Source organism: Dasypus novemcinctus, chromosome 18 (genome assembly GCF_030445035.2).
Source record: "Dasypus novemcinctus isolate mDasNov1 chromosome 18, mDasNov1.1.hap2, whole genome shotgun sequence".
In the NCBI taxonomy this organism is placed as follows: domain Eukaryota; kingdom Metazoa; phylum Chordata; class Mammalia; order Cingulata; family Dasypodidae; genus Dasypus; species Dasypus novemcinctus.
Window position 1 is genome coordinate 80451185 of NC_080690.1, and position 24491 is coordinate 80475675.

Consider the following 24491-nt stretch of genomic DNA (forward strand, 5'->3'; position numbering starts at 1 on the left):
GTAGGAAGGAAGGCCCCGGGCCCTAGCCCACACTGCCTCCTCCCCCAGCCCCCCGGCCGGGCGGAGGGCCCCAGAATGGCTCGCGGAAGAAGGGCCCCCGGCCCCCCAAGCAGGCCAAGTCCACGCGGGCGCCTTCGCTGGTGACAGGTGCCCCCCGCCACGGTGAGTTCCCTGCAGCGCCCCCCGCCCCACCTTAGGCCCAGCTCAAGGCCCCGTGGCGGGACAGGGCGCCCTCGGCTGTCTCCCCGGAAAGTCCCCAGCGCTGGCGTGCCCTCGGGGGCTCAGAACCAGGCCGCCCGCGTGCCCTCCCGCCCTTTGCCCCATCCCCCAGGCCCGGGCACGCCACTCCCTGCATCTCACCCCCCGGGGACCCAGGCGTCCTGCCCCGCCCCCCCCCCCTCGTCTCCTCAATGGGAAGCCCCTTCTGCCCCGGGCAAGCCGCTGCTGCCTCTGGCCTCAGTTTCCCCAGGCGACAGCGAAGGGCTTGAACCCGCGTATCCCGCGCGGTGCTCAGACGAGGCCCATCCCCCCGCAGGACGGCTGCGCCTGGTCTCGGGCCCCCACGCGTGCGCGGGCCGGCTGGAGGTGTGGCACGCGGGGCGCTGGGGCTCGGTGTGCGACGACGGCTGGGACCTGCGCGACGCGGCCGTGGCCTGCCGCGAGCTGGGCTGCGGGGGGGCGCTGGCCGCGCCGGGGGGCGCCCGGTTCGGCGCGGGCTCGGGGCCCGTGTGGATGGACGACGTGGGGTGCGGCGGCGGCGAGCAGGCCCTGCGGGACTGTCCGCGCAGCCCCTGGGGCCGGAGCAACTGCGACCACAGCGAGGACGCGGGCGGGCTGGTCTGCGCAGGTGGGTCCCGCGCCCGGGCCGGCCAGGACCCCGCCGCTGCCCGCCCCCCAGGAGCGCCCCCTGGGGCCGGCCGCAGCCCGCCGTGCCGGGGGCCTGGGGACTCCCTGCGGCTTCCCGACGGTGCGGAGGGAGCGGGTCGCCGGCAGGCCGGCGGCGTGTCCCCTCCGCTGACCACCGCGGCGGTCAAGGGCGCACCGCGCGCCCAGCACGGGCTGGGACTCGGCCCCGAGCGGAGTGCTGCGGGCACAGGCCTGGGGTCCGCGGCCGGCCCGCCCTCCGCCGCCTGGACGGGCTGCCCCCCCAGAGCCTCCGCCACGGGTCCGGGACCCTCCTGAGGCAGCCCCGGGCCCCGCGCGGGGGGGGGGGGGGGGGGGGGCTCCTGGAGGCCCCTCCCCTCGCCACCAGCTTCTGCTCCCCTGCGCCCTCTGGGGTGGGGGGCGTCAGCGCGGAGCCTCCAGTCCTGACCTGCCCCAACACCGGTCTCGTGTCTGCCAGCCGTCCTCCCTCCGTGGGTCCAGGGCACTGGGCTCCCCCCCTCTCCCTCCCCCTCCCCCCCTCCTCCCGTCTCCCTCCCCTTCCCTCCCCTCCTTCCTCCTCCCACTCCCCTCCTCTCCTCCCCTCCCTCCCTCCCCCTCCCTCCTCCTTCCCCTCCCCCCTCCCTCCCTTCTCCCTTTCCTCTCCCCCTCTCCCTCCCTCCCCGTCCCCTCCCCTCCCCTCCCACTCCCCTCCTCTCCTCTCCCTCCCCCTCCCTCCCCCTCCCATCTCCCTCCACTCCTCCCCCTCCCTCTCCTTTCTCCCCCTCCCTCTCCTTTCTCCCCCTCCCTCCCCTCCCCTCCTCTCTCCTCCTCCCCTCCCTCCCTTCTCCCTCCTCCCTCCCCCTCTCTCCCCTCCTTCCCCCTCCCTCCCCCCCTCCCCCTCCCCCTCCAGCAAAAGTTCGTTAAGCACTGTTTCAGCCCTCGCTAAAGCAAACACCACAGGCAGGGTTGACTTAACAACAGGAATTCACTGGCTTGGGGGGTTCCAGGCAGGAAGGCTTGCTTCCCCAGGGGTCGGCATCTTCCGGCCGACCTGGCTGGCCACTCTGTGGGGCCCTGCTGGGCGCTGAGCTGCCGAGTCCGGTGCTCTTCCGTGTTAGCTGACCCCCTCAGCAGCTCGCGCCGGGCGGGGGGGGGACGCCCTTACTCTGTCAGGTGTGGAAACTGAGGCTCACCCAGGAAAAGTAACTTACCCACGGTCCTGCGACCCGTAAGCCCCAGCCCTGCGCCCCCACAGACGCATCTGAAAGGCCGCCCTGGGGGCCCCAGGCGTGGGGGGTGTGGGACAGAGACCAGGATGGACAGCCGAGGAGACAGGGCACAGGAAGGGGCTGGGGGCCGGCTGAGGGCGCTTGGTGCGCAGCACAGAAAGCCAGCCGAGGCTCCGATGGGGCGCGGGACGTCCCGGAGGTGAGAGGGGGGGGGGGTTGTCCAGGCCCCAGGAGGACCTGGGTCTCGCCTTCTCTGATCCTGCTGAGGGGGGCTGAGGGAGAGGCCAGTGCAGGCTGCACCCCCACCTGTGCGCCTTCCTCTGGGCTTTGCCCGCGTGTGTTGTGGGTCGAGATGGGCCCCACGCTCCCCAGAAACCTAAACCCTAAAACCGCCAGGGGTTGTTGGCTGGTGGCCTCCTTGGGGGGCGCATCCCTCCCCCGCCAGGACGTCTGGCAATACCTGGAGACATCCCGGGGGGAGCTGCAGGTGGACCGTGTCCAGGGACGCTACTCAACATCAGCAATGCACAGGGCGGCCCCCCGCAAAAGCAGGACCCCGCCCCAAATGTCAACGGCGGGGTTGAGAGTCCCTGCTTTTTATTGGATGGGGGGGGCAGGGGGCCGGGAGGGGATGGGGTTCCAGATGATGAGCCGGGCCTGGGAGGTGGATGGAGGGTCAGATACAGAAAATCAGGCCGGAGCTAGGGGCGGGACGTGGGGGAGCAGAGGCGTGGGGTGCAGCGATGTGGGGGTGTGCATGGGGTGCAGGGGCGTGGGGATGCAGGGCATGCGGTGCAGGGGCATGGGGTGCAGCAACATGGGGGTGCAGCAATGTGGGGGTGCAGGGGCGTTGGCTGCAGCAATGTGGGGGTGCAGGGGTGTGGGGTGCAGCAACGTGGGGGTGCAGGGGCATGGGGGTGCAGCAATATGGGGGTGCAGGGGCGTTGGGTGCAGCAACGTGGGGGTGTAAGGGTGTGGGGTGCAGCAACGTGCAGGGGCATGGGGGTGCAGCAATGTGGGGGTGCAGGGGCATGGGAATGCAGCGATGTGGGGGTGTAGGGGTGTGGGGTGCAGTGACGAGGGGTGCAGAAACATGGGGTTCCAGGGGCATGGGGGTGCAGTCATGTGGGGTGCAGGGGCATGTGGTGCAGTGACATGAGGGTGCAGGGGCATGGGGTGCAGTGACATGGGGTGCAGTGACATGAGGGTGCAGGGGCATGGAGTGCAGCGACATGGGGTGCAGTGACATGGGGGTGCAGGGGCCAGGGGAGGTTGGCTGGAGCTGGAATCCTGCCACGCCACTTCCCGAACTGTCCACTCAGGACATAGTGTCCCTGCCCCAGCGTCATGCTGCCACGGGGCCCGGCTCACCCACCTGCGTCTTCTGTCTCTCTCCCCTCTGCCCTGCACCCCTGTGCCCCCAGGCCCGGCCCCCCGGCTGCGCCTGGCCGACGGCCCCCACGGGTGCGCGGGCCGGCTGGAGGTGTGGCACGCAGGGCGCTGGGGCTCGGTGTGCGACGACGCCTGGGACCTGCGCGACGCGGCCGTGGCCTGCCGGGAGCTGGGCTGCGGGGGGGCACTGGCCGCCCCCGGAGGGGCCTTCTTCGGGGAGGGGGCCGGCCCCATCCTCCTGGATGACCTTCGCTGTCGGGGAAACGAGACGGCGTTGAGGCTGTGTCCGTCGCGGCCCTGGGGCCAGCACGACTGTCATCACCGTGAGGATGCGGGGGCCGTGTGTGACGGTGAGGGGCCGGGGGCTGGGGGGGGGGGTTGGGAGGCTGGGAGGGGCAGGACTGCGGCTGTTCTCCCCCTCGCCCCCATCACAGCTCCCACTTCTCCCACCTCCTCCTCCTCCTCCGTGAGACGCTCCTGCACCCCCATCCCCCACAACAAGGGGACAGAGCCCAGGGACACCGCGCCACAAAGCGTGACCCCCCCCACGCCCACCCTGAACAACACCCACAGCAAAGAACCGCCCAGCCCCAAAGGCCAACTGTGCTGACGGGACCAATGGCCACAAACTGGGCAGCTCCCAACAGCAAAATGTGTGATCTCCTGGGCAGATCTCAAGGCCCTGGGTCCGAAATCAAGGTGTCGGCGGGCAGCGCTCACCCCCAGGGCTCTGGGGATCCCTGCCCTGCCTCCTCCAGTCCGGGGCGGTGGCCGGCCATCCGTGGTGCCCTTCTGTCCAATGTCCCTCTTCATATAAGGATGCCAGTCACTGGCCCAGGGCCCTGCCTGCTCCACAGAACCGCATCTGAACTTTTTTTTTAAAGACTTATTTTTATTTATTTCTCCCCCACCCACCAGTTGTCTGTTCTCTGTGTCCATTCACTGTGTGTTCTTCTGTGTCCACTTGTATTCTTGTCAGTGGCACTGGGAATCTGTGTCTCTTCTTGTTGCGTCATCTTGCTGCGTCAGCTCTCCGTGTGTGCGGTGCTACTCCTGGGCAGGCTGTGCTTTCTTTCTCACTGGGTGGCTCTCCTTATGGGGCGCACTCCCCCCTACGTGGGGACACCCCTGCGTGGCACGGCACTCCTTGTGCGCATCAGCACTGCCCATGGGCCAGCTCACTACACAGCCAGGAGGCCCTGGGTTTGAACCTCGGTCCTCCCATGTGGTAGGCGGATGCTCTATCCATTGAGCCACATCCGCTTTCCCACATCTGACCTTGACTCCACCTGCAAAGACCCTGTTTTCAGACAAGGTCCCGCCTGCAGGCTCCGGGTGGACATGGACTTAGGGGGCTGCTCTTTGGCCCCGCCTCCCTCCCTAGCCCTGCTTTTCTCCCCCATTCTGACTCCACTATTTCTCCTCCTTTTCTCCTTTCCCCAGGTGGTCCAAGTCTTGGGCCATGTCTGGGGCGGGGGCTTAAGAGCGCAAGGCAGGCGGCTGGGCAGGGGGCTGGCTCTGGGCTGGGAAGTGAGGGGTGCAGCAGGGGGTGCTGATCACCCCCCCTCCCCAGGCATGCCCCTCGGCTACGTCCCTCCCACGGCCCCAGCAGTGGGTGGCAACAGCTCAAGCCCCACGGAGGTGGCCTCCAGGCCTGCGCCCACCGCCGTGACCCCGCGCCCGCAGACGGCCGGCAGTTCGCCTCCTCCAGGCTCTCCCACCGCCCGTCTGGAGCTGGGGCCGGAAGCTGGTGAGGCTCCTGCTGCTCCCTCAGGACCCGGGGTCCCTGCTTCTGCTCCCCCAGCCCCAGCCCCCAGTTTCCCTCGTCTCTGTTCACTGTCTGGCCAGGGACCCTCCTGCCTTTAAAGAGAGGGGCGGAGGAGAGGAGCACAGGGCCTCGCGCTCCGCGGGGCCAGGGCGTGGTTTCAGGTGCTGCGGTCTTGAAATCCCGAGTCCTCTTTGAACAGGGGGCCCCGCGTGTTCATTGTGCCCCGCGAGTCGGGTAGCCAGGTGCACAGGAGAAAGGGTGAGGGCTGCGCATCCACTCTATCGGGCTTCCAGCTTCCCGAGTCACCCTTTGTGGCCACGGGGGCCGTCGCAGGGCCCCTTTGGTTTTCCGAGCCTCTGGTTCTTTATAAAAGGGGGGTCGTGGTTCCCGCTTTCCCTCCTTCCCGCAAGCATGGAAGGGACTAGATCAACCCCGGCTGACCGCTCAGTTAGAGCAAAGGTGAGGACTGTCGCCACTGCGGTTACGTTATCGGAGGCTTCTCTCTCCGTTTTCCGAACCACAGGGAGCGCTTACACTTGCTGCGCATTCGCTGTGTGACTGATGCGCTCCAAGTGACTTGCGTGTCCTAATTCAGGTGATCCTTGCAACCACTTGTGCGATAGGTGTCGCCTGATTCCCATTCTATAAATGGGGGCGCCCCCATTTATAGAATGGGGATCGGTTCCTGAAAAGCCAGGAACCGAGGGCAGGCAATGTATCTCAGAGCCCCCTTCAAAAAGGTTACGGCAGTAATTACACATACCACAAAATTTGCCCTTTTCGCTATTTTTAAGCATGCAATTCAGTGGCCTTAATTACATTTGCTGTGTTACATAACCATCATTGCTATTTAGTTCCAAAACATTGTCACGAGCAGAAGCTCCGTCCCTGCTGAGCGCTCGCTCCCCGTCCCCCCACCTGCCAGCACTTGGCTGATTTTCTTATTCTTCGGGTCTCTTCTGTCACAGGGTCCCCCCACTTGCGCCTCGTGGCTGGGCCCAGCCGGTGCTCCGGCCGGCTGGAGGTGTGGCACGATGGGCGCTGGGGGACGGTGTGTGACGACAGCTGGGACCCGCGGGACTCGGCCGTGGTCTGTCGGGAGCTGGGCTGCGGGGGGCCTCGGCGGCCGGACCCTGCCGCCGGCCGCTTTGGCTGGGGTGCTGGCCCCATCTGGCTGGACGACGTGGGCTGCGTGGGGACCGAGGCGTCGCTCTCCGACTGCCCCGCTGCCCCCTGGGGGAAGCACAACTGCGCCCACAATGAGGATGTGGGAGTCGCCTGCACAGGTGAGGAGGCCCTGCCCACCCACGGACCCTGGGCGGGACCTGATGGGGAGCGGGCGACTCTGCCAGGTGGTCGCACACACGCGGCTGCACTGGAACCTCACGAGTGTAGGTTCATGGTTGTTATGCCCATTTTACTGATGAAGAAGCTAAGGCACAGAGAGGTTCAGTAACTTGCCAAAGGTCACCCGAGTAGGCAGCGAGTCTCCTCCTTAGGAATCAAGAAAGTGTGCCACAAAGAAGGGAGCTTTATCCGCTAAGATACAGGAAGCAGATGGAGGGACATTGGGAGATGAAGAGAATCCAAGTGAGGGCCAGTGAAAACAAACGCACAATGGGTTTGTGTCTTTGTTCATCCACCAACATTTGTTGAGGCCTGTTGTGAAGTGCTGAGGCCTCAGAATACAACGAATGTGAGAAGAAAGAAATGCAAACCCCAGGAGGTCCTCAGTGTCACCCTCGGCTTCCTACTTGCGGTTATGGATTCTTACAGCGAAGGGACGCCGGTGAAGATCAGCCGGGGGAAGAGGCGCAGGGGAGACGGGCTCGAGCTGCCGATGTCCTCTTCCCATGCAGTGGTGCGGGCAGTGCTTGCTCCTTCCACAGTGTGTGCCGACAGCACAGTGTCCTGCCGGCCAGAGCGCTCTGAACATGGCTGTCCAGAGTTTCTTCCAGGAGGTGGTCCCGTAGACGTGGCTGACTGCCCATGTGGCTGACCTTAGTCTCCAGCCCCTCCAGGGGTCAAGGTTAACCCCTGCCACACACACGTGCTAATCGGAAGTATGTGAGCTGTATAGTGGTGACGCAGGGGATGGAGTCGTCAGCTCTGCTTGAAGCGAAGCCTCCCCCTCTTCTTCTTTGTGAGGACCACAAAGGATGTTAAGCCAGGAAATGACCTGTCAGATCCGGGTACTCGAAAGGTCACTCAGGCGGGTGGTGAAGACAGGAAGTAGGGATACTGGTCAGAAGGTACAGGCAGCGTCTGGTGGGGAGGAGGGGATGGTGTGAGGGAGGCAAGGGGGCAAGTCACATCTAGATGGTAAGTGCAAGGAGGCCAGGGGATGGTGTCTAGGCTGGTTCGCCAGTGTCCCCAGGGTCTAGCAGTGCCTGGTGCATAGAAGGTGCTCGAAAAATATCTGTGCAATGAATGAGTGGGAACTTGGTGATGGGAGAGAGGGCACTGCGAAGGAGGGGCCTGCCCAGACCCCCTGGGGTAACATGGCTGTGGTGACAGTGATCCCGTCTTCTCTCTTCCCCTCCCACCGTCCAGGGAGCCCTGGCCTGGACTCCATCCCAGATCCATTCAGCTGGAGCTGGATCCCCGGCCTGGGCAGCGATCGGGATGCCTGGCTCCCGGGAGAGCTGGCCACCAAGCCTCCTGCAAGGCTGACCCCCAGTGTCCCTGCGAAAACCACCACCAAGGCTCCAGGGAAGATACCCAAGAGCACCAAGAAGTGGGTGACAAAACATACAAAGAGACCAACCCCTCAACCCCCTGTGATGCCGACCACTAAATTCTCCAGGGGCCCAGGCCCCCAGAGGCCCCCAGGATTTACCTCCTCAACAACCACAACCCTGACCACTGAAGCCCCCCGAAGACCGACCTCTGAGTTCACCACAAGGCTCACCACTGAAGACCCCCACAGACTGACCTCACGCACCCCTGCAACGCCCACCCCTCAGGCCCCTCGAGAAAAGACCTCGGCCACGCTGACCACCGAGGCCAGCCAAGAAGCGACCTCCGAAGCCACCAGAACACGGATCCCTCAGGCCTCCCTGGAGCCAGGCACCAAGATCCCTGCAGGGGGGTCTTCGGGGCCATCCAGAGACTCAGCCCCCTCCCCCACTGGTGCCATGACTGGGGAATCAGGTGAGAGTGGAGGGGCCACGAAGCGAGTGGGGGGTGAAGGCAGAGGGGAGGCTGACCCCTGCCGACCCTTCCTGACCCCAGGGCCTCCTCCCAGCAGGCCCCTTCCGGGTTCGACTGGCGGACGGGCCCAACCGGTGTGCCGGCCGACTGGAGGTGTGGCATGCGGGACGCTGGGGGACCGTGTGCGATGACAACTGGGACCTGCGGGACGCCACGGTGGCCTGCTGGGAACTGGGCTGCGGAAAGGTCCGGCCCCGTGTGGGCAAGACGCACTACGGCCCCGGGACTGGCCCCATCTGGTTGGATGACCTGGCCTGCAAGGGCGGCGAGGCCTCGCTGAGCGACTGCCCCGCGGGGCCGTGGGGCAAGCATAACTGTGACCATGAAGAGGACGTGGGGCTCACCTGCACTGGTACCTGGGATGGGGGGCGGCCAGGTGACCGCACCATGGCGCGATCTAACGAGAGCTGGGTGTGGGGGGTGGGTCTGGGCCGGGGGGCAGAGTCGCCCCGGGAGACCCGAGAGGAGCAGCAGCAGCGAGGACTGCTGTCACGGGGGACAGGAGTCGACTCTGTCCCCCATTTCTCCAAAGGTTACACAGATGCTGATGACTATCCCCCCTGGACCTGGGACCCCACCTCGGGGGAAGACCTGGCCAAGGGGACCAAGGCAACAGGGGTACCGGGACGCACCACTAGAAGCCCGAGGACCCACCCCCCAACTGCAAGGCACCTTCCAGACACAGGTGAGAGGCACGCCTGGGCTAGGGGTGAGGTGGCCCATAAACCCCCATTTGTCTCCCTGCAGGGGAGACCCTTCTGAAGGAGCTGGCCTTCAGATGTCCAGAGCCCCCAGGCAGGGTTTCCTGGGCTCCAGACACCTTAAAAACGTTCCCTCCTTGGCCACACCATCACGGTGTCCCCCAGGCCTTGGAGGAGCAGCCTAACCTGGATTTCTAAGCCATTGAACGAGGCTCGAGAAAATCCCGAGCCCACAGTCCTTAGGAAAATCTACTGGGGCCTCCAGAATTGGCCATCCTACAGCCGCACAGGGCCTGTACACCTGCATCCCAACTCTCCTAAAGCCCGTGGAAGCTGCTCATCCTCACGGCGTCCGCTCTGGTCAGGGCCAGGCTAGGGCCCAGGCACAACCCCCCCAGGATGGCGGCTTCTCCCCCGCCCCGTCCCTTCGCTCTGGCCAGCAGGGCCAACGTCCGGCCAGCAGCTCCTCCTCACTCTACGGTCTGTCTGCCTCCACCTCTGCGTCCTGCCAGAGGCCTCGGGCTGCCTCGGCCCCGACGTTACTGGCACAGCACACTCTCTCGCCGATTCCGGGGCTCTGTCTTCTGGTGTGTCTCTCTTCTGTGTCCATCTCAGTCTCACTGCTCACCGTCTGTCTGGCCACATCTCTGCTACTCTTTTCTTACACTCTTTTTTTTTTTTAAAGATTTATTTATGTCCCCCCCACCCCGGTTGTCTGTTCTCTGTGTCTATCTGCTGCGTCTTCTTTGTCCACTTCTGTTGTTGTCAGCAGCACGAGAATCTGTGTTTCTTTTTGTTGCGTCACCTTGCTGCGTCAGCTCTCCGTGTGTGCGGCGCCATTCCTGGGCAGGCTGCACCTTCTTTCGCACTGGGCGGCTCTCCTTATGGGGCGCACTCCTTGTGCATGGGGCTCCACCACCCCTGCGTGGCACGGCACTCCTTGCGCGCATCAGCACTGCGCATGGGCCAGCTCCACACGGGTCAAGGAGGCCCGGGGTTTGAACCGTGGACTTGCCATGTAGTAGACGGATGCCCTAACCACTGGGCCAAGTCCGCCACCTCTTGCATTCTTTTGCTCACTTTTTCTACATTTTCTCCCAATTGTCTGCTTGTGACAGCCAGTTTCTCTTTCTCTTTTCTCCTCTTTCTTTTCACACTTGCTGTCTCTCACTTTTTCCAAGTCAGCTTCTTTTATCTCATTTTCTCTCCATCTTTCTGTTTTTCATTCATTGTCGATTCTCCACTCTCATTTCTATTTCTCCCTCCATTTCTCACAGCTGACCTATCCGTCTTTTTCCTTCCTGTCTTTTTTCTCTCACCGTCAGCCTCTCAGGCTGCTTTTCCTGGGTCGTTCCTCCTGCAGTTTCCTTTCCCTCACCGTGTCTCGCCCTCCTTCTCTCCGGGTCCGTATCTTTCCATTCTCCTTTCCCGTCTCTCGCGGGCTCTCTCCTCACTTTTCTCACTGTGGCTCGCTTGTATTTCCCTCCTGTGCTGTTTCTGTTCCTCTCTCGTCCCCTGGTCTCTCCCTTTCCCTCTCCTGCTGAGTCTCGCCACCCTTTCTCACTCCTCCCGCCTGTCCTCCTCAGCTTGTCTCCCTCACCGGCTTTTACTCCTCCAGACGCCGCCATTTCTGCACCCACTGTCTGCATTCCTCACAGTCTCCTTCTGTTTCACCCTGCGTTTCTCTCTGCCTCTCCTTTCTCGGGTCTCTGCCTGTCGGGGTTTCTCTCTGTCTACCTCTCACTCCTCTGCCTGCCTGGCCCCTCGCGCTCTTTCCCGCCTTTTTCTGGCGCTCAGCACGCATGCGCACGCCGCTCCGCCCGGGGCCGAGGTGGACGTCGCGAGGCGAGGGGCGGGGCGGAGAAGCGAGTTTGGCGCTAATCTGCCTCGCTCCCTGTGACGCCGCAGGCGCGCTGCGCCTCCTGATTGGCCAGCTGGCTCGGCGCCCGCCGGAGGGGACTGAGCCGGGTGAGGGAGGAGGGGCGGGAAGGTGCAGCCCTTGGCGGCGCCGCGACTTCAGGGGCGTCTCAGGTCGTGAGTTAGGGCTCGTCCTCTGCGGCTTCCAGAGTCTGTGCAGGCTTCCGGCCCCTTTGCCTCCCGGGGCTGCCTCCCACCGCTTGGCGCCGGGCAGCTGGTCCCTGCCCTTGGGGAGACCCTGGCGGGGGCGGGGGCGGGGGCGGGGCTGGGGGACAGAAAACCAGGCCCAGATGAATGTGCAATTACCGACTGCGCGAGGCAACCCCAGACAGCCACGTACAGCCTTGTGCTAGGAACAGCAGGGAGGCGCCTGGGGTGGGGCCCGGGGAGGGGAGAGGGGGAGGCTCGCTAGCAGGACGAGCCTGAGACGAGACCCTGCCCCTCGGGCCTGCTTCTTCCTCCGAGCTGTGAGGGCTCCCGAGTTGTTGGGAAGGTCGAGATTCCCCCCGCTGCCCCCAACCAGGCTAGACACGTGGTGAGCCCTTTGTGTGCAGCGTGCTTGTAGCACCTACGTTTGGGATGGAGGAAAGAAAACCGGCCCAGCGGGAGCCACTGGCATCCCATTTAAACGGCTTCGCACACATTTTGCACATTGGATAAGATCGGACAGATCTATACCGAATGAGTGGCAGCTGTGAGCCCTGGAATCAGACTCTTTGGGTCCCAACCGTGGCTCCACTGAGATTAGAAATAGCTGGGTACGTCAGGTTCCAAACCAGTGAGCAAAATGTGCGTGAAACCGTTTTAAACTGCGAAACATCGTAAATAAATATTTGCCGAAAATGAACAACAGGCTGCAGGTTCCCAGGGAAAGGCGCGATTATTTATACTAAAGCAGTCTGGGAGAGCTTCACAGAGGAAGTGGTATTATGTTCCCAGGCAGGCACCAGGAGGAAGGGAATTCACAGAGAAGTAGATGTCAAGCAGTGGGAAATTTCCATCAGCGGTGTAGAGTTTTGTCAGTCTACTCTGCGGAGACTTTTAGTTCTATAAACCCTCGGTGTCAGTTTCTAAACTGCCATAACAAATTATCACAAAATCAGCTGCATAAAACCTTTAGAGGTCAGAATCTGACATGGGTTTCACTGAGAGAAAAACCAGGTGCTGGAAGGGCTGCGTTTCCTTTCTAGATTCTAGACGGGAATCTGCTTCCTTGACCTTTCCAGCTTCTAGAGGTCACTTGCCTTCCCCACCTGGGCCCCTTCCTCCTCCTTCAAAGCTCTTTTATCGCGGGGGGCAGCTCTCCTTGTGGGACGCATTCATACACGTGGGCTACCCTGAGTGGCACAGCACTCCTTGCATGCAGCAGCGCTGTGCGTGGGCCAGCTCCACACCGGTCAGGGGGCCCTGGATATCAAACCCTGGATGCTCCCATATGGTAAGCGGACGCTCTATTAGGTGAGCCACAACCGCTTCCCCACACTCTTTTTTTTTTTTTTTTTTTTTTTAAAGATTTATTTATTTATTTATTTAATTCCCCCCCCCCCCCCCATCTGTTCTCTGTGTCTATTTGCTGCGTCTTGTTTCTTTGTCCGCTTCTGTTGTCGTCAGCAGCACGGGAAATGTGGGCGGCGCCATTCCTGGGCAGGCTGCACTTTCTTTCGCACTGGGCGGCTCTCCTTACGGGGTGCACTCCTTGCGCGTGGGGCTCCCCTACGCGGGGGACACCCCTGCATGGCACAGCACTCCTTGCGCGCATCAGCATTGCACATGGGCCAGCTCCACACGGGTCGAGGAGGTCCAGGGTTTGAACCACGGACCTCCCATGTGGTAGACGGACGCCCTAACCACTGGGCCAAGTCCGCCGCCTCCCCACACTCTTAATCACATCTTCAAAGTCCTTTCTGTTGTGTGAAGAGACACTCTTGCAGGTTCTGGGTTTAGGCGAGGGCTCTTTGGCGGCCGTGATTCTGCTTTCCCCAGGATCTCTGACTTGTATTCCCAGTTCTAGGACAGTGCTTGTGACTCACTGAACGCTTTTTACCTATTTGTTGACTAAGTGGATAAATGAACAGTATAAGTCTAAAGAGGGGTGCAGGAGATGAAGCTGGAGGTGTATGGGATTTCGATTTTTATTTTCTGATTCATGAAAGCAATTCCTTAGTAGTCATTCAGTAATTTATATGTGACGATAATCTAACAGTCATCCTATTTCTGGAGGCTTCCTGGGTGATGGAATTTGGAGATGCAGCCTCCGTTCACATTATCACCTCCAGTGGGTCAGATATTGTGTACTGATCCCTGGGAAAATAGCGATGGACAGTGCACAGGACGGGGGGGAGCTGAGGGATGAATTTAAAATAGGGTGGCCAAGACATTTACAAGAAGACCTCAAGGAGGTGAAGGAGAAAGCCATGCAGGCAACTGGCTCGCGTGGTCCAGGCAGAGGAACGGCATGTGCCAGGGCCCTGAGGTTGGCCCTGGGGGGACCAGCAAGGAGGCCAGCGTGGCTGGAGTGGCATGGGCAACAGGGAAGGCAGTAGGAAGTGAGATGAGAGTTCTGGGTTTTGCTCCACATGCAGCGAGAAGCCCGTGGCGCGTGTTAAGCTAGAAGGACGTGATTGCACGGGCATTTTAAAACATCACTCATGGTGCCGCCCGGGGAATGGAGGCAAGAGTGGGCGCAGAGAGACCTGGGGGGCCCGGGTAAGGAAATCACTGAGAGGTCAGGAAAGCAGTGGGGAAAGGGGATCAAGGTCACAGAGGAAGCTGGTGCAACGCTTCCAGTGTGCAAGAATGAGCAGGGGATGGAAGTGTTCTTAAGTTTGGTGGTGATGGTGGTGGCACAGCTCTGTGAATATACTAAAAACCACCAAGTGTGCACTTTCAGGAGGTGACTGGTACGTGAGTGAGTTATATCTCCATAAAGCTCTTGTTAAAAACATTTCTGGATCAACCAAGGAGGAAGGCTGAATTATCTTTCTATTCTCTCTCTATGAAGTGATATTTAAATATATATGTTTTATATTTATAGTCTATATAAAATTGTTGTCATATAGAGATTATCCAAGAATATTCAGCCCTCAAAAGAAGGGAAAATAGTATGATAGAAGTGTTTCAGATAGTTTATTAAAAAAGATATTGTGTTTTTGTGTTGTTGTTTCTACTGGGAAAAACAAAAAGAATGGACGGGGCAGAGGCTTCAGGAAATTGCCATAACAAATATCCTTAATTTTTTTTTTTTTAATTTTATGTCTCCCCCATGTGGATTTTTTTTTTTTTTTTTTTTTTTGCGTGCTGTCTGCTTTCTGTGTCCATTTGCTGTGCGGTTTTCTGTGTCTGTATTTATTTTTATTTATTTACCCCCCCCCCCCGTGGCTTGCTTGCTGCCTGCTCTCTGTGTCCATTCGCTGTGCGCTCTTCTGTGTTTTCGCGTTGTGTCACCTTGCTGAGTCGGCTCTCCGCAGCACCTGGGTGGGCAACTATCCACAGTGTGCCTGGGGAGCCTGCCTTCACAAGGAGGCCCCAGGACGCGAACCCAGGGCCTCCCATTGGTAGATGGGAGCCCAGCTGACTGAGCCACAGCCGCCTCCCGGTCCTTAATTTTAAGCTGAGTCACGGATTCTGTTGTAGTAGCCTGGAGGTCCCCCTGAGTCATCAAGGTGGACCAGTGGAGAGGACGAAGCCTCAGCCGGGTGGGAACTGAAAACTCACGCCTCCTCCCCACCTCTCTCAAGGTGACAAGGATAGTGACAAGCTTTCCTGGACGTGGGACACACCTTTAGGAGGGGACTTGGACAAGGGGACCCCCGTCACAGGCACACCTGGACGCACTTCTACCACTGGCACCACCAGGAGCCCAGGCCATCCCTCTTCAGCTCCAAGGACCCACGGGGACACAGGTGAGGCCTGTGGCTATGGCAAGGAGGCAAGGGGTGCATGGGGCTGGGGGCAGGGAGATAGGTTCCACACTCCGCAGCAGTGAACTAACTGTTACCCCAAAAAGACCCAACACAGACGTGCCCTAAAACCAACAAGGAGTTCTTATCTAGACCACTGCTCCCAACCGGGGGGTGATTTTGCCTACAGGGGCCGTCTGGTAATGTCTGAAGACATTTTTTGGTTGTCACAGTGTGGGTGGGGAGGCCCCCTGGGCACCTAGTGGTTGGAGGCCGGGGATGTGGTTAAACATCCTACAATGCACAGGGCGTCTCCCTCCAACAAAGAACTAGGGCCCAATAACTCAACAGTGCTGAGGTTGAACAGTTCTTCTTACAAATCAGTCATAAAATGACAGGAAACCTTAAAAGAGAACTGGCCATTCTCAGAAGGGGAAGTCCAAACGACCGAGGAGTATATGCAGAAATGCAAATTAAAACAATGAAAAGCATGGTAAAGAATTTGAAAGGTGGTTAATATCAAGTGAGGGTGAGGATGTGGGTAGACTGCTGCTGGTATAGCTATGCAATAAAAACAATCTAGCCGGATTTAGTGAAATTAAGTATGATTATAATTTACAACCCAACGGTCCCGCTCTTAGGTAGATATTACAGAGAAATTCTTGTATGGGCTTTTTTGTTTGTTTCTTTTCTTTTTTTTAATTAGAAAAGTTGTAGGTTTACAGAAAAATCATGCGTAAAATGCTTAGTTCCCATACACATAGTTCCATAACGCTATTGCACAGGCTGTTAAGGGGCGCATATATGAGAATGTTCCTTGAAATATTGTGATATCAGTGGACTGGAAACAAGTTAGGTGTGCAAAAGTAGGGGAATGGATCAGAGACATGCGTTGGATACACACGAAAGAATTCTATGTAACAGCTACACATTGGACTAGGTGCACACACAGCACCTAGTGGAGAGTTGTTAACAAAATAGCATTGAGGGGAATAGTCAGAAACAGGATGAGACTGGCAGCCAAAGGTGATTTGCAGAAATTGACATCACAAACACAAAAATATGTATACACTTAAAACAACTCTATTTTTTATGAGGACACACACATGTTTAAGGGCAGATGTTCGATGAGTGAGGGTGCCTAAGGGAAAGGGTAACAGGCTGGAGATGTGGAGTAAAGAGGAGGAAATAAAATAATACAAAATAAAATAGATAACCAGAAGAGGAGTTGCATGTACCATTGATGATGATGTGGTGAAGAATGTGATTAGCTTAGTTCTCTGCACCTTGGGTCCAAAAAATTAAAAACCATTGCCACTTTAGGTATCTTATTCCCTCCAAAATCTAAATAAGCTGAGATTCCTAGAGAGCAAGAAAAACTAAACTAAAAGCAGCTAACATGTATTGAGCAATATACCATGTGACAAGCACTATCTTAAGCGCCTTATAGGTATTACTCTTTTAATCCTCATAACATCCAAATGAGCCCTATGACGTAGATGCTATAATTATGCCTGTTTTGCAGATGAGAGAAATTGAGTCACAGACATAAATGACAATGATGATAATGTTACTGATCTTGAGAGTACTGTTACATGCTATCATTTTGCCTTAAACGCTTTGCACACAAATGATTTCCCTGAATCCTTCTGACGGTTCTACAAGGGAGGTTGATCATCCATGATTTATAGATGGGGAAGAAAATGAGGTTCAAGGCAGTTAGATAACTTGCCCACAGTTACCTAACTTAGCTAGGAAGTAATGGAGCTGGAGTTGAAACTCTGACAGCCTGGCTTGAGTCTAAGTCCTTTGCTTAGCTGCTTCTCAAACCTGCAAACACAAACTTTGGGGAGAAGTGGTGTGATGAACTCAACCTACAGGAACAAGTAGAAATCTCTAGAGCTGTGCTGTTCAATATGGTAGCCACTAAACATAGATGACTATTTAAATGAAATCAATCAAACATTTTTTGAAAGGTTTATTTTGTTTATTTATTTATCTATTCGCCCTTGTTTTGCACTTGCCGTCTGCTCATCTTCATTTCTTTAGGAGGCACCGAGAATCAAACCTGGGACCTCCCATGGGGGAAGGAGGCGCCCAATCACTTAAGCGACCTCTGCTCCCTGCTTGTTGTGTCTCTCATTGTGTTTCCTTGTTGTGTCGTCATCTTGTTGCATTGTTATCTCGTTGCGTCAACTTGCCGTGCCAGCCCCTTGCATCAGCTGGCTGTTTTGCTCGTCTTCTTTAGGAGGCACCGGAACTGAACCATAGGGTAGGCAGGCACCCAAGGGCTTGAACCACATCCACTTCCCTCAAAATTTTTAAAAATATCAAATTTTCAGTTCCTCCGTCACACTAGCCACATTTCAGGCGCTCAGTAGTCACATCTTGCCGTGGGTGCCATATTGGACAGGGTAGATACAGGGCGTCTCTACTGCAGGAAGTCCTACTGAGCAGCACTCACCTACGGCAGGGTTTAAAACTCAGACGCCTTCACGGGAAGGTAACATACAAGAGGCAGGAGGTCTGGGTGGGGCACTCGGTAAACTGGAGAGCTCACGCTTTCTCTAAAGGGGTACCTCCCATGACCAGTGTCCTTCCACCTCGGCACGCTGACATTTTGGGCTGGCTAATTCCCCGCGTGGGGCCGTTCTCAGCGTCGCAGGGTATTAAGCAGCATTCCTGGCCCTTACCACTAGATGCCAGGAGCAGCCCCCTCTCAGACTGGACAACCAAAAATGTCTCCTGAGTTTTGGGGCCAATGTCCCCTGGGGCGCAAAATCACCCCTGGTTGGGAGCCCCTGCGCCAGGCAGTACCCGCCAACGGTAACCACGAGGGCGCGCGAGCCCCACGCCGGCAGACCTCCCACTTTTTCAAGAGAAATCTGAAATCCAGGTTGACTTGTGAAATTCCTCCGTTTTTAAATGAATCCGATGAGGAAACGACCCCCTGCAGCCCAAGAAAACGTATTTGCTGGGGGACCTGGCCCTTGGGCTGCTGGTTGCAACCTCCGCCAGGTTCCACTCGTACCCCAGCGACACGGGCCAGTTACTCAGCTCTGTGCCTCGGTTGCCATCTCTGGACAATGGGGCTAACACCAGTACCCGCCTTTCACTGTACTCAAACAGATAATGCGTGCAAAGGGCTGAGCACGGGGCCTAGTAAGTACGGTAAATGACGGCCGTTGTTATTATTCATCAGCGTGGACCCCCGGCACCCCCATCTGTGTCCTCCCTGTATTACCGGGAAGGTAACTAAGCAGTCTAGCTTTACCGGCGACGTTCCAGCCTTTTCTTCCTTTCCGCCCCCAGGGTCTGTCCAAGTCCAAGTGCTGCCCCACCCCACCCATGGGAAAACCTCACCAGCTTCCTCCCGGGCCCCCAGCTCCCACTCCAGTCTCTCCAGTCCTTTCCACCCACGGGCCCTTGAAGGATGTTCCCGACACGCACATCTGACCCTGTCCCTCCCCTGGCTCCCCACTGCCCTGGGACACTGCCCAAACTCCTCCCGTGAAGACCTTCTGGCTTGGCTTCTTCCCATCTTTCCAACCACATCCCCTGCCCGTGGGTTCTGTCCGGATTTCCCACGCTGTCCTTGAAAGACTCGGCCCGGCAGAGTCTGGAGAGCTGAACTCCCGGCTCTGCTCGGTCGTGCTGTTTGTCCTTGGGCAAAGTATGCAGCTTCTCTGGGCTTCACTTTGCTCTCCTTGAACCACTCATTCCCCTATGCATCACATACCGCGCCTGCCGAGTCGGAGCCAGGCCGTGTTCCGGTGCTAGGGGCGCCCAGTGGCAGTCCAGAGCGGAACAGGGCTGTCGATCAATTCCAGGGGAGATGGACGTGTGGGGTGGAGGAAAGCAGAGTAGGGGAGGAGAGGCTGAAGGGATGCTGCCTCACAGCAAGGCTTTCTGGGGAGTTATGTTTGGACAGAGACCCCAACGGAGTCAGGGAGGGGTCAGGGCTGCCCGAGGAAACACAGGCCGCCCACTTTTGTTTGTTTTTAGGCGGTACGGGGGTTTGAACCCGGGACCTTGTATATGGGAAGCAGGGGCTCAACCTCTGAGCTGCATCTGCTTCCCATACGTTTGAATTTCAGATAAAAAATAGCTGTTAGTATAAGCATGCGGCAAATATCGCACCTGCCGTAGGGTTACGCTCTGCGCGGAACTGGGGAAGACGTGCTTACCTTAAACAAGTGTTCCTTGTTTACCTGGAATTCCAGTGTCTGCGTCTCATATTTATATTTGGTAAACCTGGCAACCCAGACACCAGGAGAAAGAGCGTCCGGCAGGGGGCAAGGCACAAAGGCCCTGAGGTGGGCGCTGCTCGACCCAGAGGCAGAGCCAGGCAGGCTGAGGTTGGCTGTGGGGGAGTGAGCCCCCGGGGCGGTCCGAGGCAAGGCCGGGTGGGCGCCAGCCGCGGGCCGTGGTGGAATCGCCTAGACTCCCGACAGCTGTGTGGGGACCTCGGGCCAGCTGCCCTAACCCTTTGGCCTCACTTCCCTCATCTGTAAAAGGGGGATAAAATTCGTTTGCCTCCAAGGAGGGCGAGGACTAGGGTGAGGTGTTCTACTCTATAGAGTCCAGAATTTAAGGGGACTCTGAAAAACTCAGCAGTGTAAACATTTCAGTACCATACATATATATATTTTTTATTCCTTGCCCCCCCCACCCAGTTGTCTGTTCTCTGTGTCTATTTGCTGCATCTTCTTTGTCTGCTTCTGTTGTTGTCGGCGGCATGGGAATCTGTGTTTCTTTTTGTTGCGTCATCTTGCTGTGTCAGCTCTCCGTGTGTGCGGCGCCATTCCTGGGCAGGCTGCGCTTTCTTTCGCGCTGGGCGGCTCTCCTTACAGGGCGCACTCCTTGCACGTGGGGCTCCCCTACGCGGGGGACACCCCTGCGTGGCAGGGCACTCCTTGCGCGCATCAGCACTGCGCATGGGCCAGCCCCACACGGGTCAAGGAGGCCCGGGGTTTGAACCGCGGACCTCCCATGTGGTAGACGGACGCCCTAACCACTGGGCCAAGTCCGCTTCCCACCATATTTTTAAAAATAAAAATGAATGCAAAAAACCCATGATGAACAAAATATCAAAAATTAAAATAAAACAATACTTGCCTCCTCACATGCCTCCCCCTCAGCCTGGCCCTGGCGGAGCCTCTTTGGTTCAAGTTTGGACTTTTTGTGCACGGAGGAGCATTAATTTTGATTTTAAAATACTGCATAAAATATTTATCTCGGATATGGGAGTTCCCTTCAGCACGCTCCCGCACCCTCGGCTTACCCCTCCCTCTCCCGCTGACCACATCCTCCCCGGCCCCTCCCCACAATCCCGCACCCTTCCTCACCCTCCTTCCGGCACCCCACCCCCGCCACCCTCCCCACATTCCCGCACCCCGCAGCCCCGCGCCGCCGAGGACGCCAGGTGGCGCCTGGAGACACGCAGGAGGCGGGCGGTGGGGCGCTAGGGCCGGGCAAGTCTGCCGGCGACGCGTGACGCCACGAGGCTCTGCGCCTCTCCATTGGCCGGCCCAGCCGCGGGTCTCGGCTCGAGGGGCGGGGCACACTGACCTCAGTCTGTCCGTCTTTCCTCCGCCTCCAGGATCCGCGAGGAGCCCGTGGCCCGAGCGCCGGCCGCGCCCCGCACCTTCCTCAGCGCCCTCCGCCTCACCCGGGCCCCCGGCCCCACCGCAGACCTCCGACGGCGCGCCCCAGCCGAGCCCTGAGATGCCCGACTCAGCTTCCCGGGGGGCGGCGACCCCTGACGCTCCTGACTCTTGGCCAGCCTCCCCGGACCCCGCTTCCCGGACCTTAACAGCTTCTGACCTTGCCTTGTCCACCGGCGCCCCAGCGCTGACCCCCGAGCTCCCACCCACCCCACCTCCCACTCTGCCCAGAGGACTGACCGCTGACCCTTCTACACTGGCTGAGGTGACCAGCCTTTCCCCTACCTCAGAACTCACCCAGGAAACCGACTCAGGCCCAGACCTGGACAGCACTGCGTACTCCGACCCAATCCCAGAACCTTCCAGATTCTCAGACACCTCCAGAAGCCCTCCTCTCACCATGACCTCTCACCCTGCCAGGACCCACCGCCCCACCACCCCTCCCCATACCACGACCCCTCCCTCCGCAGCTCCCCACCCCGCCACGACCTCTCACCCCACAACTCCCCACCCCACCACGACCCCTCTCCCCACCATGACCCCTCGCCCCACCACGACCCCTCACCCCACCACGACCCCTCGCACTACCACCACTCCTCACCTCATCACGACCCCTCGCCCCACCACGACCCCTCGCCCCACCACGACCCCTCGTGCTACCACCACTCCTCACCTCATCACGACCCCTCGCCCCACCACAACCCCTCCCCCTGCCACGACCCCTTTCTCCACCACTACTCTCCACCTAACCACCACCTCTCTCCCCATAACAACCCCTTGCCCTACAATGAACCCCCAATCCACTGCAGCTCCTATGATCACTACTAAGTCCCTTCCAACCACGCTGGGGACAGAGCTTCTCTCTCCCACTCCACCACCAGTGGTCAAACCCAGCCTGCCCCAGCACTTGACCTCCACGGGAGCCCCAGACTCCTCCACATCCCAGATGCAGCGCCCGGAGTCCTCTCCAACCAGGGGTTCTAGCCCCTCCAAGCCCTCTCCAGCCACAGGCATGGACCCACTGTCCACTGAGGGCTTCAAGGCACCCAGAAGCCAGAGTCCCAAAACCACTCCACCTACCCAGAGCCCACACTTCACCTCTGACCCCACTGTGGCCCCTGACCTCCATCTCGCCCACACTTTGGATCAACTGCCCCCTGACCGCCTCACCCCAGGGCCAACCGCTGGTGAGAGCCCAGTTCCCCTTGGCCCCTGCGTGGCCCCATCACCGCCTGTAAGGGTCATGGCTTGTGAGCCACCTGCCCTGGTGGAGCTGGTGGCCGCTGTGAGGGATGTGGGTGCCCAGCTGCAGAAGCTGACCCGTGCCCTGGAGCAGGACCAGCAGGAGCGCCACGCTCTGGGGCTGGGCCTGACCCAGCTGGTGCAGGCTGCCCAGGGTTTGGGGCAGCTGGGTGAGACTGTAAAGAGACTGGCAGAGGTGGCCTGGGCCCCGAGCACGCCCGTGCCAACCACTCCAGAGGAGGAGGAGAGGCCTTTGCGGGGCGATGTGTGACTTTCTTTGAAGATTTGGGGGCTTTGAGACCAACAGACCCTCCTTCCCACTCTCAACCAAAAAAAGAAAAGAAAAAACTAAAAGCTAAATAAAAACAAGATGTGAATGACAGTTTCTGGGGGCCTAGGGGAACCCTGGGGAGAGAGAATCACAAGATTAATCTTGACTTATGAAGACCACAGGCACCATGCAAGATGATGATGATGAGGGGGGTGACGGTGAGGATGGTAATGGTGATGAAGGTGATGGTGGTGATGAGGATAGTAATAGTGATGGTGATGATGGTGATGAAGGTGATGGTGATCATGATAATGGTAGTGATGAGGGTGGTGGTAATGGTGGTGATGATGGTGATCATGATGGTGGTGGTGGTGATGGCGTTGGTTGTGATGGTGATGATTATCATGATGGTGGTGGTGGTGATGGTGGTAAGGATGGTGGTGATGATGATGGTAACGATCATGATGATAGTGCTGATGATGAAGGTGGCCATGATCTTTGATGATGATGATGATAGTGGTGATGATGATGGTGGTATTGGTGATGGTAATCTTTTTTTTGGCTTTATTTTTTTAATGTTACATTAAAAAAAATAGGAGGTCCTCATATACCCCCACCCCCTCACCCCACTTCTCCCCCCATAACCACAACCTCCTCCATCATCATGAGACATTCATTGCACTTGGTGAATACATCTCTGAGCACCACTGCACCTCGTGGTCAATGGTCCACATCATAGCCCACACTCTTCCACAGCCCACCAGTGGGCCATGGGAGGACATACAATGTCCAGTAACTGTCCCTGCAGCACCACCCAGGACAACTCCAAGTCCTGAAAACACCCCCACATCACAGTTCTTCCACTCCCTACCCCCAGCAGCCACCATGGCCACTTTCTCCACACCAATGCCACATTTCGTTCGATTACTAATCACAATAGTTCATGAATAGAATATCAGTAAGTCCACTCTAATCCATTCTCTATTCCCCCATCCTGTGGACCCTGGAATGGTTGTGTCCACTCCATACCTATATCAAGAGGGGGCTTAGATTCGTGATGGTAATCTTGATGATTGTAGTGGTGGTGATGGTAGTGATGGTGGTGGTTGTGGTGATGGTGGTGTTGGTGATGGTGCTGCTGATGGTGGTGATGTGCTGGTGATGATAGTGATGATGGTGGTGATTGTGGTGTTGGTGATGGTGGTGGTGATGGTGGTGATGATGGTGGTGATGGTGGTGGTATTGGTGATGGTGGTGTTGGTGGTGATGGTGGTGTTGGTGATGATAGTGGTGATGGTGGTGGTGATGGTGGTGTTGGTGATGATGGTGGTGTTGGTGATGATGGTGGTGTTGATGATGGTGGTGTTGGTGATGATGGTGGTGTTGGTGATGGTGGTGGTGGAGGTGGTGGTGGTGGAGGTGGTGGTGGTGGAGGTGGTGGTGGTGGAGGTGGTGGTGGTATTGGTGATGGTGGTGGTGGTGATGATGGTGGTGTTGGTGATGGTGGTGGTGGAGGTGGTGGTGGTATTGGTGATGGTGGTGGTGGTGATGATGGTGGTGTTGGTGATGATGGTGGTGTTGGTGATGGTGGTGGTGTTGGTGATGGTGGTGGTGGAGGTGGTGGTATTGGTGATGGTGGTGGTGGTGATGATGGTGGTGTTGGTGATGATGGTGGTGTTGGTGATGATGGTGGTGTTGGTGATGGTGGTGGTGGAGGTGGTGGTGGTGGAGGTGGTGGTGGTGGAGGTGGTGGTGGTGGTATTGGTGATGGTGGTGTTGGTGATGATGGTGGTGTTGGTGATGATAGTGGTGGAGGTGGTGGTGGTGGTATTGGTGATGGTGGTGTTGGTGGTGATGGTGGTGTTGGTGATGATAGTGGTGATGGTGGTGGTGATGGTGGTGTTGGTGATGATGGTGGTGTTGGTGATGGTGGTGGTGGAGGTGGTGGTGGTGGTATTGGTGATGGTGGTGTTGGTGATGATAGTGGTGATGGTGGTGGTGATGGTGGTGATGCAGCAATGTGGGCAGGACTCTGTCTTGCTCACTATTAGTTGCTCTGTCTTGCTTGGCCATTAGAAGAGAGCCTGACATGGTACGCACTCAATAAATGTCTTTGAATGAACGAGTGCGTAATAATATTAAATGAGTAATAGTTGTCAGACACTTTCTGTGTGTCAGGCTCTGTTTTAAGGGCTTTGCGTGCATGATGTCATTTCACCTTTAGGTCCGCCTGCTGGGGGGCAGCTCAGCAGGTGAGGTTTTGGATCCTGAGCTTCTGTGTCCGAGACCTTGTTGGGTGTGGCCCCGAGCGGGTTCCGTAGCCTCATGG

General features: G+C 58.3%; 1 protein-coding gene across 1 annotated transcript in view; it reads left to right on the forward strand.

Moving 5' to 3' along the window:
- SSC5D (scavenger receptor cysteine rich family member with 5 domains) overlaps nucleotides 1-22260 on the forward strand; it is a 24268-nt gene extending 2008 nt beyond the window's left edge. The window contains exons 2-11 of the mRNA XM_058279181.2: nucleotides 49-162; nucleotides 536-847; nucleotides 3518-3835; nucleotides 5059-5235; nucleotides 6222-6539; nucleotides 7807-8406; nucleotides 8504-8818; nucleotides 8999-9151; nucleotides 14822-14986; nucleotides 20586-22260. Of these exons, the coding sequence (XP_058135164.1) occupies nucleotides 49-162; nucleotides 536-847; nucleotides 3518-3835; nucleotides 5059-5235; nucleotides 6222-6539; nucleotides 7807-8406; nucleotides 8504-8818; nucleotides 8999-9151; nucleotides 14822-14986; nucleotides 20586-22162 (4049 nt within the window). The 3' untranslated portion in view covers nucleotides 22163-22260. The remainder of the gene's footprint in view (nucleotides 1-48; nucleotides 163-535; nucleotides 848-3517; nucleotides 3836-5058; nucleotides 5236-6221; nucleotides 6540-7806; nucleotides 8407-8503; nucleotides 8819-8998; nucleotides 9152-14821; nucleotides 14987-20585) is intronic.
- Nucleotides 22261-24491: the final 2231 nt, after the last annotated feature.